A 16064-nucleotide genomic window follows, 5' to 3' on the forward strand; every position below is an offset into this window, starting at 1 on the left:
GGGCATTCAATTTTTAACAATAGCTTAGATTTAGCCTCTTTCACATCCAGGTCTTCTTTATATAAGCCATTGTGCGAACCATATGGTGTCACTATTTTCAGAGAAGTCACCTTAACTCAAAGTAATGAACCATGAAACAGTTCATGAATATACGTGTAAATGAAACAGTTTCTGGCGTCACTTGGTGGAAATTATTCAAATTGAAATTAAATTTAAAATACTTCGCCTTTCCAGTGGAAAGGCGAAGTATTTTAAATTTAATTCCATACACGTGTATGTAGAGTTAACCATTCGAAACTGGGTGTTTTGACGTGCGTAAAGACAACTGCCGTGAATAAGCATTTATCAACATAATTTTTACACGAGTATATTTTACACAAATAATTAATGGGCTAAGGTTTATTAGTGACCTTGGCACTCTATGCGCAATTCCTCTTAGAGTACGTATGGAATTTATTAAACTAGACAGCGGCCCTTCTTACCCAATGCAACTAATATTTGATGCAGCTCAGAGAAACTAAACTTTGTGACTCCATGTCAACTTTGTTACATGTAAGCATAAAGATAAGATAGGTTGAGATTAAATATTTCATTGATTGTTACATTATATTATTTACGAGGTGTACGGCATAATAAAAAGGAATAAGTTTTGAAAAACAGGAAGAATTTGTCTCAGAGTAAGAAGTGCTCATACTAAACACATACATCGGTTATTTTGAAGATCCAAGACGTCCTACAAATAATGAGAAATCTAGTGTTTTATGTGGGCAAATTTGCTATAATATCGTATGACCAGTTAGCCAAACGGAAAGGCTAGACTCTCTCGTTGGCAGAGATAACATTTGTTCCTAAAATATAGGGAAAAAATAGGAAATTATTGTGTGTCTTAATTACCAATCTGTGCAAATCAAAGTACAATATACCTTTGGTAAATAATTCTACTACCACCAAAAAATATTTTCAACAGCATATTTTTCGGTCTTGCATTGGAAAACTGGCGGTAAATATAGAAATAGCGTCGTGAATTTCAATATTTTATTATAGTAGTACATAGAGAAACTAAGAAGGACACATTCTTAATTAATTAAATGAAACGACAGTTTTCTTGCTATTACAAATAAAAAAGAAAAACCAATTCGAAATTTCAATTATCGATTGATTAAAAAAAAGTAACAACTAAGGTCACGGGCCACCAAAAAATCAGTGACCGGCCGCAGATTTTACGCATTTACGCTCTTTCGGTAGAGGAGGAGACTTGGCACACGTACACATGCGACGCCTGGGAGTCTATTTGAGGGAAGGCCTTTTAATACTGTTAATAGAAAATGTGAAAAGAGCCTAGATTTGAGTTATTTTCGGAATTCTACATCTACATGTACTTACTCATTTCTTCCACACTGACCTTCCCTTTCACACTTGTTTCGCCTCCGTCGCATTCGTATATCGCTCCACGGAGAAAGAATGGAGAAAATAAGGGATTCGATTAGACTGCGGGAATGGCAGATGCGATTGAATCAGAGTACGTTCTCGGTAGGGAATTGTGCCGTCGACGGAGCACCTGTCATGTTGACGAATGGATGTTGACCGAGACAATAGAGGGGATATCTTTCATCACTGGCGTGCGCAAGCAATGACAATCTAGCCGAAAGCAGCTTGATTATGGAGATTTCTTGAAATTGTTATATATCACTAGAATTCGAGCGTCTTCTCACGTTTTTTTCATTGGCCGGTGCCATTAGCACGTATACCTCGCGTCAGTTATTTTCTCCCTCGCAGCGCCTGGACATAACCGCTTCAGCAGACGATTTCTCTCATGAGGTTTCAAACAAGGAAAAGGTCGCTCTCCTAATTCCACAGATCGTAAACATATGGAAGTTTCTTCGTAAACTTTCCAACGCATGCACACACTCGCAGCAGGCTATGGATTCAAGTACTTCTCACTAGTTAAAATTATCTTATCATTGCCTTCATTATTCTAGTGAGTCGAAGAACTAACACTTGTAATAATGTGTCCGAATTTTCAGAAAAAGAGCGGTTGATACAAAGGAAGAAAAGGATATCGAGGAAAGCATATTAAGTTGAATATTCGTTGTCCAAAATCTAAAAAACCAAACGAACACATCTCAAACTTTCAAGATTTCCCGAAGACTATTGTGCAAAAGCATCGCATTGCAAAAGATTTAGTGTGTAATCACTCACAGACGAATGACAATTTCTTGAGATTTCTGAGCAAAAATCTTTCTCAATAGAGTTAAATAAATAAGAATCCAATAATATGTTATAAACATACGAAGAAACCTCAGAAAAAATCAATTCTACATTTCTTAATATTTGTAGGCCCGATACTTAATACGATATCTACTGTGAAATGTTAGAGCATGACTGTTCTTGGTAGAAAGTTGACTGTAGAAATTAATTTTTATCGGTATTAAAAAATATCATCGATAATTTTAATGAGCATCAATAGGACATATATTTGAATTAAATTATGATTTGATCGATAATATCCACGATTCGCCATGAACATAGGGGTTATTTCCTAACTCGAAAGTCGACCTTTGCTATTCTTCAAACGGCATAAGAAAATGGCATCGGAGGTTATTCCGTAAAAGCACCCGGGCGATAGCATCGACTAACTGCATCGGTTACGACTGATGCCGCTCTGATGCCACGGAAGAAATAAGGAAGAATGAAGTTAATGCCTTCTGCATGACGATACCAAATGATGGAATATTGGCAAAGGAAAAACATATTCTTTCAATTAATGCCATTGGTTGAAACGAAAGTTTCCTGAAATTGAAGAAGAGTAGGTGCGGATTATTTACTTGTACGATGATCACTGAATAATTATATAGTTTTATTTACATATTCATGGGTTCAATTTTTAACACGCATACCTCATATTTTATAATTATCATTTTCATGTCGTGGATAGCTTTCGGTAGGTAACACAGTGTGATATGAAATTGCGAAGCAAGGAATCTTTAGTATTATTTGGTAAAGTATTATCATTGGCCGTGAATATCCATTTGCCTCGGCAAACATCACTCATGTCACAACATTATATAAATGAGATTTGAATACGGAATTGCATTTAGAAGTAAAATGGACTGAAGACAAACGTTAAGTATTGTAATTTTCTTTCAAATTGAAACTCAAGAACCTTGTAATGAAATGTTATTATTCATGGAATGGATTTTTAAATGACAAGAAATTGTATGCATTGTGTTTTTATTGCAAACTTTAATGTATATGTTATTTTTTGAGGTTGTTCATAATGTTTAAACGTACCTGTATTTTTTGCTTTTCCTTGTATTTGACGACTTCCTAACCTACATGATACGCATACGCATTACGCAAAATTATTATTATTATTATCGTTTTAAAAGTTAGAGACTAGCTTCCTGGCACGGAATTTCTGTCCAACAACTCGCACGTACTCTGCCTTCAGCCATAAATGACAATTCGATAGAAAGTTGCTCTTGTGCAAAATACTATTCTGTTAAATTTATCAAACAATAATAGAATTCATAATTCATTCCCCAAAAATATCAAATAATTACGTTATGTGGCTATTTTTCGTCCAATAGTACAAACTAATTTCCTTTCATTAAGGTTTGCCAAATAATCTTTTGTAGTGATAACGTTGTAATTTGGCGTATGCTATGGAATTTATTTATTAGGCGTATTTGTAAGTTGAAAGTTGCGGATCGGTGAAATCTAAGGTATGCCTCAAATTGCTGACATGGGTACTCGTACTGTTTTACGATCGTTATTGTTAAAGATAATCCAACGGTAAAGGTAGGGTTTTGGATGGACATAGCCTAGATAATAATGATGCGTTTACATGTCTCTTCTACCAAAACGACCTGACATCCGACACTACAATAAGCCTCTCTTCAATAACGCACACTTCTTCCATTTCATCCAACACCTCAATCCTTTTCTTTCCCTTTCCTTATATTCGTAGAGAATTCAAAAACAACTGAAAAAGACTTTGTCGCACACCAAGAAATTATTTGACTGATCCCGGTGCCTTCTCTTCAGAATTATTAAAGCTGATACATTCACAATTTGTAGAAAGTGAATAAAAATTAGCCGCGGTAACTTACTGAATTCTCTTCGATTCTCATGTTTACATTGTGTTTCGTAAGACGATTTGACGAATGTCTACCACAAAGCAATGCATTTGTCGATATTATTTCAGCGATGCCATTACGCCACGGGCTCGGCAGCCTGATACACAAATAACATCCAGAAATATCATCGGCGCCTTTTACGGAATAACTTCTGATGCCATTACACGTAGCCAATACCATAATAGCATCCTTAAGCAAATAACATACATCGTTAGAGGATAACCCCCATGGCATTATCTGGAACCCTCTCCTGCTCCGTCGGAGCGTGATCGGAACGATTGGGAAGAGATTGAGTCTGAGAAAGGTACCGGGAAGATGATAGAAACTGAGAGATGCATCAACGCAGGTGAAAAGGCTTCTCCTGGTCAAACCTGGCATATCCTTTTAAAGATTCCCGATCGGCAGCACCCAATTCCACAGTCGCCGGAGTCGCATGTCGAATTCACCGGTTTCGTCCACTTGTGGGAGGGGGGGGGGGGGTTAGTGTCGCCGAAGGCCTATTGTCCGCTGGAAAAGAGTATGCATACATAGTTTGTCCAGCACTATTTCTCCCACTCCGGATAGTGGTGTCTCTCGTCCGATATTACGTCGCATCTTGACACTATTATTTGCGTACCTCAAGCATAGTTCGCCCTTGGAGTGTTCCAATTGTTCATTTAAATCCCATTGAACACTTAATGGGCGACTTATTTTACGTCCCGCGGACATGTCAATCGGTTCTCATCCCTTAATTTTGCGGCGGGCGGAATAGGACGCGATTGAAAAAAAACTTACATAGTTTCCGCTATTAATTTTGCTCCTCGGTATATAATGCAGTGAGTGCCGTTTCAAAGCTCCGGTTAATTGTCCTTTGCATATGGCGGAAGATAATATATAATTTCATACATTGCATTTGCTTCGGGCGTCGAAGACGTTCACCGAGGTGTTTATATGCAGTATGAAAAGTTTATCGTTGTTGAGTATACGCAACTTCGGAGATAAGGCAAGTTTTTTCTTAATATATTTTAAACTCGAGTTGTTGACCCCGCCTGAAGTTTTTTCTACAGTAAGGTGATGACATTTAGAAGAAGATAAAGCTAGTTTGGAGGAAGAGGCGTTTTATTTAAAATTCGTAAAATGGTCGATGATATGAGGTAAGTACATAAAAGATGGAACACAGATAAGGTGGCCAATTTAAGGTGCTGCGAGGCATGATCTAAATAACACTAAGTCTGAGCACGTGGTCTAAAATATTATTAGAATATTGTTTGATAGCTCCTGCATATACAGGTATACTCCTTCACTTGGATGCGAAATAGTAATCTCTATCCCTCCCTTTCTCTAAAGTATCGCGAAAACATTCATGCGTTAATTTTTCAAAACTTTAAAACGCCGGTTGGTAGAATTATAAAGCCACTGTTGGTCGATTTTCGAGGAATACTTTTATAACCATCCGTCTCCAAACGATTTCAACCTTTTTTGAATTCAGTTACATTAACACTGGGCCATTCTATTATCCATTCTAATGGCTCTTAAAGGTTACTTATCTTTAAAATAAGTAAGCGTAGGTATACGGGTTGTCTATGTTTGTGTCTATCTAAAGTTATTCCCTATTGGCCAAAAATTGCGGTCCCTTTTGCATTGAAAATAACGGTTAGAAAATGGGGATGAATGCAGTTTGATGCATTTCGATTCACTTGATGGTGAATACCCTAAGCGTCAAGACATAAAGGCTCATGGAGTTAAGATGAATGATAAAAGTTGATTAGATTTTCGAAATGGAAGAAGTTAAATCATCAGTTATTCGTCAGTGCAACTAGATAAACGTCGAATAATCATCACAGATAGTTCGCAAATTGAAATCAAAGTATTCGTATTTCTTCACGCAGAAAAAGGAGGGCTTTGTGAGTTCAATATGAAAACGGGAGATATACTACCTTGATCAAAAAGTTCCCGGAATAACCACCGTTTGGCGCTCCCATCGTTCCGATTTGAGTTCTGTTTTTTTTGTTAAATTGGTACATCTGTTGTTGATATTCCCTTTAAATCTTAGTGTCATAACTTGACATTTGCAAAAGTTACGTAGCCAAGAGTACATCTATCTCTGTGGGTGTTGGCGATTTTTTACAATTGCAGAAATGGATTTAAATTTGCAACGACGAACTTGTATTAAATTTTGCGTAAAAAACGGATTTAGTGGCGCACGGACGTTGGAAATGTTGGAAAAGTGTTTCGGCAACGATTCTCTAAAAAAAACGGTCGTTTACCAGTGGCACGAGCGGTTCAGAAGTGGTCGTGAGTCAATCGAAGATGATGAACGCAGTGGCAGACCATCGACATCGAAAGTCGGTGAAAAAATTGATAAAGTAAAAGAAATGTTGGTCAATAACCGCAAATTAACCATCAGAGAAATAGCGGAGGACTTGAACATTGCCTATGGATCCGCCCAAGACATTGTGGTTAATGATTTGGGTTTCCGTCGTGTAGCAGCAAAGTTGGTGCCAAAAGACCTCAATTTCATGCAAAAAAGAGACCGTGTTGACGTCGCAAAAGACATGATTTGCGAGGCTGAATCCGATCCCACATTCATCAAAAGGATCATTACTGGAGACGAGACGTGGGTTTATGAGTACGACACGCAATCCAGACATCAGGCAAGTGAATGGCGTTCACCAAATGAGCCGAGACCAAAAAAACCACGTCGTTTTCAGTCAAAAAAGAAGGCAATGCTGACGGTTTTCATGGATTACAACGGTGTAGTGCATCATGAATTTTTGCCATACAGTAAACAAAGAGTATTATTTGGGCGTTATGAGACGTTTGCGTGAAGCAATTCGCCGAAAGAGACCAGAAATGTGGGCAGAAAACTCGTGGATTTTGCACCATGATAACGCACCGTCGCACAGTGCTATCATTATTCGTAATTTTTTGACGAAAAATGCAACAAATACCATCCAACAGCCTCCGAATTCACCTGATTTGGCTCCCTGTGACTTCTTTCTGTTCAATCGAGTTAAAAAACCATTACGGGGAACGCGTTTTAGCAGCCGAGAGGAAGTAATGGAAAAATCGCAGGAAGCACTGATGGACATACCGAAAACCGAATATAAAAAATGTTTCGAGGATTGGATCAAGCGCTGGCATAAGTGTGTTGCAGTCGATGGGGATTACTTTGAAGGGGACAATATAGATTTAGATGAATAAACTTGTATTTTTAATTTTCTGAATAAATTCCGGGAAATTTTTGATCAAGGTAGTATGTACAGTGACCGAGAGGCCACTAGAGTTCAGTTAGATGGCGATTACAGGCAGGGGTGGACGTCAAATGGAGATCAAAATGTGTAATGAGAGTTGAAGGTCTTTCAGCATTGAAGCGTGTTACAAAGAAAGCTTTTTGCTTAAATAAATTTATTGATACCCAGTACTCATAGTGAGCGGTAGGCAAGTTACGAAAGAAGCGAAAACGCAAACATTGAAATTTATTATTAAACCACTGCAATAAATTAGGAGATGGTTTCATTTCGAAGAAAATTCGTGTAATGCGACTAAATAAGAGTGTGGGTATCATTGAAATGGCAGGCGACAAAAACAACAGTTTGCTCTTGAAACGGACTGGCGCGTTGAAATCGCCAGTTTCCTCGAGGCCTCGCACGCCGGCGCATCATCGTGAGGGGAGCGGGGAGAGGGAGGGGGCTCCTCCTTACGGCTCTGCCCTTGCGCAAAGGATTTAATTCCATACCATAGCTGTAATTTCCCGTTCCTTAAATTTCTTAATACCTTTGGAGTACTTGTGCCCCGTCTTGGCCATATTGATGTCCTGAGCAAGTGAATTAGTTTTCTTGGAATTCCTCTTCCCAACTCTGTGTATATCCTTTCACATTCATCTCTCTTTGCGAGTACCTCCTCTCTCCATTACCTATCCAGTAATCTCTCGTTTACTCATCCTTTATGTGTTCATCTTTGCAAAGTTAGTTTGAAATCTATTTTTAAATTCATACATCTTCTTTTTGCAGTTTTTACCCCCTATTTGATTTTTATTTAGTACTTTTTGGTAAATATTTCGTTTTATTACCGATGAGCAACCTCGTTACTTTTTTAATCATTGACTTGAATTTTAAATTGTAATGAAAAAATCTTGTGAATTTAAAGGAAATAAATGAAACATTTTGACATTTCTGACCAATTAGAACCATGGATTTGTATTCTTTTGCAGTTCAACTTACCTTTCCCTGTGGCATCACATGTTGCATTACACTATAGGTACTCAGGAGTTTTATTACAAAGAATTATTGTCTTCTCTGAGAAAAAAAGGTAACCAAAGGTTTATAGTACCAATCAGTTCAACTAGGGGTATTTCTTTATTCTCCAAATAAGTACATAACTTAAAAAGCTTCAAAAGCCTTTTACAAAAAGCTTTATTTTAACCTAGCATTGCTAATGTCTGTACGAATTATTTTTCGCACCAATGCAAGACTCTCCTTTAAAAAAATGTTGTTAATTACAAATAACATTATTTAACAAAATAGTCCGACCACACGAACTTTTCAATTTTACCAACATAAAAAATGATAATCATCAAAGTATTTTAGAAAGTTCCATTTCCAATAAATGATAATGAGAATTTCTTCCACTGTGAAAGAAAATTATATTTCTTCTGATTTAGGAGAATTGTATAATTGTGATCATTTCTATTAAATACATAGATCACAAATGACAGTATTGCAAGAAACTATTCCTCATCAAATCTGAGATTTTTGTTTGAGCAGCTCTTTGGAAGAGTACTACCTCATTTTTTGGAACTAGAGGACTTATTTAAATTTCTGATTCACAGTCCATAAGACACTAAGGCTTTTGAAATATTAAATGTAATTATGCTATCAAAGGAGATTGAGAATAAAAAAATTTCGGAGAGTTTAAAAAATACGTAATCAAGAATCACTAACTATAAACTATAAATTATTTATAAAAAGCTGAAAAGTTGCAGGAAGAATCCTAATTTTCACTTTTATTTGATTTAAAGCAATTAAAAGACAATGGCATCACTTTTGCCATGGCAACAGTAACTGAACTGACCTTCAATAATAAAATAAGGACAATTTCAAATCAAGTGCCCCTTTTTTTACACAAGGTTTTTACAGAAATTTTCTTTTATTTTGGCTTGGTACCCATCACTCATTTCACCAAAGCAGCAATTTAGCCATTGAATATATAATGGATTGAGTCTGTACTTACTGTAGCATTCATTTTATTCTTATCCATCTTGTGCCATTAGCATGCAAGTTACTTGTCATTTACTCAATCTTTATATGATATTGTGTTATATTTTTGTGACCAGAAAAGGGTGAAGTTCATCCTTTCTGGCAAACCAACCATGCACCTCAACAAGTTTATGCCTGTGAGTGATTATATTTTGGAATAGATTACAAAACGAAAAAATAACAAAAGCAACAACATATTTACTGAATATTTCAGTTGGAATTTGGCATTAAATTTTGAGTGCCTTGCACTTCCTCAAGCAATACATAAGAGTTTCTTATGTATTGCTTGTATTATGCATGCTTTGCTTGTATGTATTGCTTTTCTTATGTATTTCTTATGTATCCTATGCAATGTATCTAATTGCTCCCAATCATCATGTTAAATGTTTACTTAGCAAAGGAAACATTTGACATAATGCCATAATCCTGCTCATATTTATCCATCTTTGACTATAGAATGTGAATATCTGAAATCACCACATTTTTGTATGTCATATACTGCTGCCACCAGAATAACTCATCCCAGAGGTGAGGTGTCATCACTACTGTATGGCAGTAGCCCATACATAATGTGTTAAAGCCATATAGTGAGTGACAAGTAGCCAAAGCTGCGGATCATTTCTTGTGATTAGTGTGTGTCACCATCACATGATTTCAGCTAAATTCTTCTTAGCCTTTCAACCCTAAGAAATTGAGGGTATGAGCCCAAAAAGCCAAAATAAAATCCATAAACTAGGCTAAGAAATCGGTTTAGCCGGCACATGTGAAAAAAGGCCATTAATTATTACTAGGTACTCTTGGAAGAATTGATAATTTTACTAATATGAAGAATACTCTTTTACAACATTGGAGTTTCTGCTCTTGTGTGGAAATCTAGAGTTGAGAGTAGAGTATGCTCTTGTTGCTGGAAATCAAGAGTGCACTTTATAATTTACTATAATTTGAGAGGCTGAAATTGGTGAAATTCATTCACATTTTTGATAGACTTCAAAATGTACCCATGTCGATTTTTTATCCCAAACGTATTTCTATAGGATTGTTCTAAGCTCATATTTTATTAGAATATTTCATTGATTGTTTTGTTCAGTTATGAATAATATAATATTAAAATTTTTCTTGAAAACATCTCATATAAAGATTTTTAAATACATGGGTCTCAGTCACCTGTCAGTTTAAATTCACCCTCACAAGAAATTCAATTGGGTCCTGAAACAGGAAGGTTCTCTTGACTCTCCCTCCCTCATGTTTACTTTTAGAAAATATTTTGTGAATTGTTTGATTAAAATCCTGCCATTCACAACTTCAGGTATCACAGTTCAAAATTACACTTAGAGTATTATAAAAATAGGAATACCTATATATTGACATTTCAAGAGTGCACACAAAATATGTCACATTGCTACTTATTAATTCATAGAAAAACAGTGCTGTATTAGTTATTAAGAGCTAAGTAGCTGAGATAATTTATCAGGACATGAAATAAAAAATATCTTTCAAGTAAAATTTTGATAAGAGGAGTACATTTTTAAATTATAGTACTAGATATAACTGAATTTCATGTACCTAGATACAGGTGGAGATGTTTAAGCACAAATTGGAAAAGTTGAATTTGAATGCAATTATAGGGACAATATTTGAAGTAATTACCATTTCCTATGGCTATTTGATGTCTATATTAATCCTCTCCACATGAAGCTATGAAATTCACATATCCGTAACATATTATAAAAAGTGAAAATGTGCTCCTACTCAGGGAAAAATATGTAAAACTGAATAATTTTTGTGAATTTACAGAAAGCCAGTCCATTACATATCAGAATTGATATATAGTGGAATAGGGCTACATGATAAATTGAATGCAAACTATTACTACAATTCAAGAGAATATAAAATGGAAAAACTGATGATGCACATAGATCTTCACTGTTGACTTTTAAAAAAATCTTCATCGTTTCTAATAAAGGATCAGTAGGGACAAAATACATGACCATTCTACATGCTCTTTCAGTGCCCAGTGGTGGGGTAAATACTACTGACATTCCATAATTATTAGAGACTCATCACCATGAGGCACATGCACTCGATGTTTTACTTCTCACACAGCCTTATCAGATGTCAACAAATAGTTGCAGCTCCATCTTTTAATCTGAGATCAGATGAAGCGCCACTTGTTTTAGATTATATGTTTAATAATTTTTAATACCACAAAAATATCAATGTCTTCATCCTTGGACCACGGTAGAAATGGTATTAAATTTTCAGCCTACATAATTTGAACCGATGGATCGCAGGAAAAGGAAAGCAATTGCTAACAAGCTTGTACCAAGGAGGTCACCAAGTGAAGTCAGATAAGGTATTGCGCAATTGTCAGGATCAAATTTCCTCTTCCACATAAAATGAATTAAAATATGAGCTATGTACAGGAGCAGCATGACCTGAAAAATAAAATTTCAAATTACGCATATCTTCAAGTTATTGGTAGTTATCTTCAAGAAATAAATAAATTTTATCAATTATAGTAATTACCTGCACAATGCTGACAGTCAAATAAGAAAGCACAAATGCTGCAGACAGGGAAACTTTTCCAGTAAATATGTAATCAGCAGCAAAAATAAATACCAGTTGTCCAGGTATTGACATCATTATTAAGATTCTAGCTGTTCTTGCCTGACGAGCTAAAAATATGTTCAAGTATTATATTTAAGGACCTCTCAAAATTTTGAACCTTAAATTTTACATTAATGAACAAGTGACATAATGCATATTTTCATTGCCATATTAAAGTGAAATTAAAGGATGCATATAATAATATCAGTGATATCATCTCATCATATGATATCACATTGCATTTGAATAAAAAGTTTCATCATTTAAAAAAATCAGTTTGCAGAATAGGCATATGATTTTTTTCAAATGATCTGTAAAATTCAAAATTTAATTCGATCTACATCATTAAAAGCTAACTTACAAGTTAGAAGAGCTTTCCAAGGAGGGATACACATTTTTGCATGAGGTGGCAGAATGCCAATCAATGATGACTGATGCAGCATGGTTGAAATCCTGCTTGCTTGAACTGATACTAAATTTCCTCCAATGCCATTAATTATTGGCTGAAAAATCACAAATCCATCGAAAAGACCCACAACAGAATCTAGAACTAGTCCACCAAACCTGCAAATAAAATTACTCATCATTAAAATTCCCCTCATATAATAATGCTAACAAATTTAGGGATGTTCAACCTGTGCTCATCCAAAAGCTATTTTAAATAGTAGACTACCAAATTATAATAATTACAAATGAAAGGTATTTTAAGAAAGAGGTTTACTCATATTGCAGTAAGAGAATATATCATCTTCCCCAGCTTTGGATGAGGCGAGATTACTTTCATCAGATTGCTTCATAATCTAATGCGACAAAAAAAGGCTTAAATGGATTTGCATGGGCAGGTAGTCAATGACCAAGGAAAGGGTAGGGTGGTGGCTTCTTAAAATGTGTGAAAAGATAAGGAAATGATATCTTTGCTTTGGTTTTAAAATATAATTTAAATTCATAATTCATATTGCAAAATAAAAATAGAAAAGAAAATCAGCAAAACAGCCAGAAGTGCTGAAGAACCAATGTGTGAGAAGTGCAATGTAAACCTCTCCCAGGTATATGTTGAGGTAAATTGCAAAGCTGTGTGTGAGTAAAGGTCAACGTTTGTTATTTGAGTGGCAATGGTAAAACTTCATATTATAAATGAAATGAAATCATTTAGCAGAAATTGGAAGAGCGAAATCGGACAATCATGCAATATTGCACAGAGAAGAAGGTATTTATTGGGAATAATATTACCAAAGATGAGTCATACTATGGGCTGAAGACACTGCAGGAGGATTACTGGAGAAGTAGGTACTATCAACAATGAAATGGGCACTATGAAAATTAATATAAATTAGGAGAAAAGGTCAAGATCACAACTATGAGAAGCTATTCTATCTTGCATACAATGCACAGGAAAGAGAAATGAAGAAGGGTAACTGAACTTAACTGTTTTCATTGATCTAAAGAAAACTTATTGTATGAATTGAGCGTAATAATATGCATGCATTTTGAAGAAAATTTTAATTAAAATTACAATGCTGCAAGATTCATAAATGGTCAATACAGCAGAGGGTAGTGAATAAATATGGACATAGTGCAGAAGAAGACAAAACAGTAAAAGAAGACATACATATCATATGCACATATGACTATTATGACTATTCTCATCTATAATATATTCATTCAGAAGGCAACAATTGAGAAGGAGAAAATAGTAGATATACCTGTATGTATTCATTGTTGCATGGTACTTCATTGTGAGAAAAAAAATTTGCACTTTTCCACAGGTTTATTGGTAACGTGCAATGTGTTTCAGTTCACAGAACCATCTTCTGGTACAAGGCAAGTTTCAAATTGTGATTACATCATATTTGTGATGCATCTGATGTTCCTCCATGCATTTTGGCTGGTGCAAGCACTCCATGGAGGGTGGTTCTTCTAGACGATTTAGACAGTGATGTCACCCAGGAGGGTAAACCTTAAGTACCATACATTCAACAGATTCTGGCAAGATGTAGTGGAAGTTCATCTTCATGAGAAAAAACAAATTGACACTTTTCTACTGGTTTATTGGTAATGCATTTTGGTTGACAAAACCATCCGCAGGTACAAGACAAGATTCAAATTTTGAATAAATCATATTTGGAAACGGGATAGCCGAGACCGTAAACTTGATTGACACAAAGTTGACAGGAGGTGGGTTTTTTCCCTCTGCTGATGCAGTTGACTCAAATTCCCCTTCCCACCCCCTCCCCTCTTCACCAACCATGCTTGGTTAGTGAAGAGGGGAGGGGAATCCCCCCCTAACTTTGGAACCCTTCCAATTGCCTGTTAAATAAAGAGGCAACTCCATTCCATTAGCTCCGAGCTCCCACCCACCCCCCTTTTCTTCCCCGCTACTATTAGCAAACCAACCGCCAAAACTTCCCCTCCCCCTTATCCACCATTACAGTCCGTTGTTCTCTTCCTCCACCACCCCTTCATCGGAACCTATAATACTCCCATTGGACTGTCTATTCTCCCCACCCCATCTCAGTCATCCCATCACAAGTTTACTTTTTCCCCCCTCCCCCTTCCCAATGACCCATTCCTTCAAAGCCATGGAAATTTATTCTTCTCAGAAGAGGCCTGCTGGGCAGGCGAAACACCTGGTGTCAGGTTTTCTCTGGACACTTAACTATCCCCAATTCCTACTTCCTTAATTTTTGTTTGAGTGATTGATGGTCCCTGGCATAGGAGGAATCCTTGCAAACCCTGAAAGAGTGAGTGCGTGCGATTCACAAAGGTCTGATACACCCGAATGATTAAGTGATTGAGTGATTGTGTGTTTACGTACGTCCATTCTGTTTTGTTTGTTACTTCTGTATGTTCGGCGGGTCCCTGGCTTAGGAGGAATCCTGGTAAACCCTGAAAGAGTGAGTACTTGTGAATCGCAAAGGTCTAACACACCCGAGTGATTGAGTGATTGCTGATTTACGTAAGTCTGTCCTATTTTGCTACATCTGTATTGTTACTTGGCATTCATCTGTGTGATTGGCAGGTCACTGCCGTAGGAGGGATCCTTGTAAACTCTGTGTGTATGTAAATGTGTTTCACTAAGGTCTAACACTCCGGAGTGATTGAGTGATTGCTTGTTTATGTAAATCTGTTCTGTTTTGCTACAGTTGTTTTATAAGTTGGCTTGCATCTGTGTGACTGGCGGGTCACTGTCATAGGAGAGATCCTTGCAAACCCTGAGTGTGTGTGTGAATGCGATTTATGGGAGTGTTGTTATTCCTTAACACACCCTAGTGATCAAGAGGCTGTAAGTTTGTTTTAAATTCTATTATTTAATTTGACTTTTTAGGCTGTGTTTCAGGTATACGCGGGTCACTGTTTCTTAAACACACCCAAGTGACCTAGTATACGTCCCTTGTCCCACCCCTTACTTGTAACTTTGTTTTTTCCCCACCTCCTTTCAACTTTGTGCCAATCAAGTTTACGGTCTCGGCTATCCCGTTTTCATTGCTTCAAGACCATAGTTCATTTTATATTTACATAAATCATATTTATATCTGTTTGAGGAAGAGGGGGAGGAAAAGAGTGAGAAGTAGGGTAGGCTGGAACATAAAGGGGAAAGATGAAAAACCCAAAGACAACAGAGAAACAAAAGAAATAGAGAGGTAAAAAGAGGGGAGGGGGATAAGCATTTGTGGTAATTATTGGTATATGGTGGCAGAGAGAGGGAATCATACAGAAGGGTTAGGTGGAAAGGGTACATGGAAGGGACAGAGGCAGGTTGAGGGATAAGGTATAAGTGATTCTAAGAAGGACATTATTGGGCAAAGGTTGTTTTTAACTCTCTATTTCTTTGGTTTCTCTGTTTTCTTCTGGTTTTCCATATTACCCCTCTACGTTCCCCACCTGCCTTACTCCTCACTCTTTTCCTCCCCCTTCCTCAAACAGATATAAATATGATTTATTCAAAATTTGAATCTTGTCTTGTACCTGCAGATGGTTTTGTCAACCAAAATGCATTACCAATAAACCAGTAGAAAAGTGCCAATTTGTTTTTTCTCATAATGACGAACTTCCACTACATCTGTTGAAGAATCTGTTGAAT

General features: G+C 36.5%; 1 protein-coding gene across 1 annotated transcript in view; it reads right to left on the reverse strand.

Annotated features, from left to right (window-relative positions):
- Positions 1-8457: 8457 nt before the first annotated feature.
- LOC139685647 (solute carrier family 41 member 1) overlaps positions 8458-16064 on the reverse strand; it is a 110026-nt gene continuing 102419 nt past the window's right edge. The window contains exons 7-9 of the mRNA XM_071582602.1: positions 12345-12547; positions 11903-12051; positions 8458-11811 (exon numbers count right to left, since the gene is read on the reverse strand). Of these exons, the coding sequence (XP_071438703.1) occupies positions 11635-11811; positions 11903-12051; positions 12345-12547 (529 nt within the window). The 3' untranslated portion in view covers positions 8458-11634. The remainder of the gene's footprint in view (positions 11812-11902; positions 12052-12344; positions 12548-16064) is intronic.

The sequence above is a fragment of the Hetaerina americana genome, unplaced genomic scaffold (genome assembly GCF_022747635.1).
Source record: "Hetaerina americana unplaced genomic scaffold, ioHetAmer1.1.p SCAF_12, whole genome shotgun sequence".
NCBI classification, from domain to species: domain Eukaryota; kingdom Metazoa; phylum Arthropoda; class Insecta; order Odonata; family Calopterygidae; genus Hetaerina; species Hetaerina americana.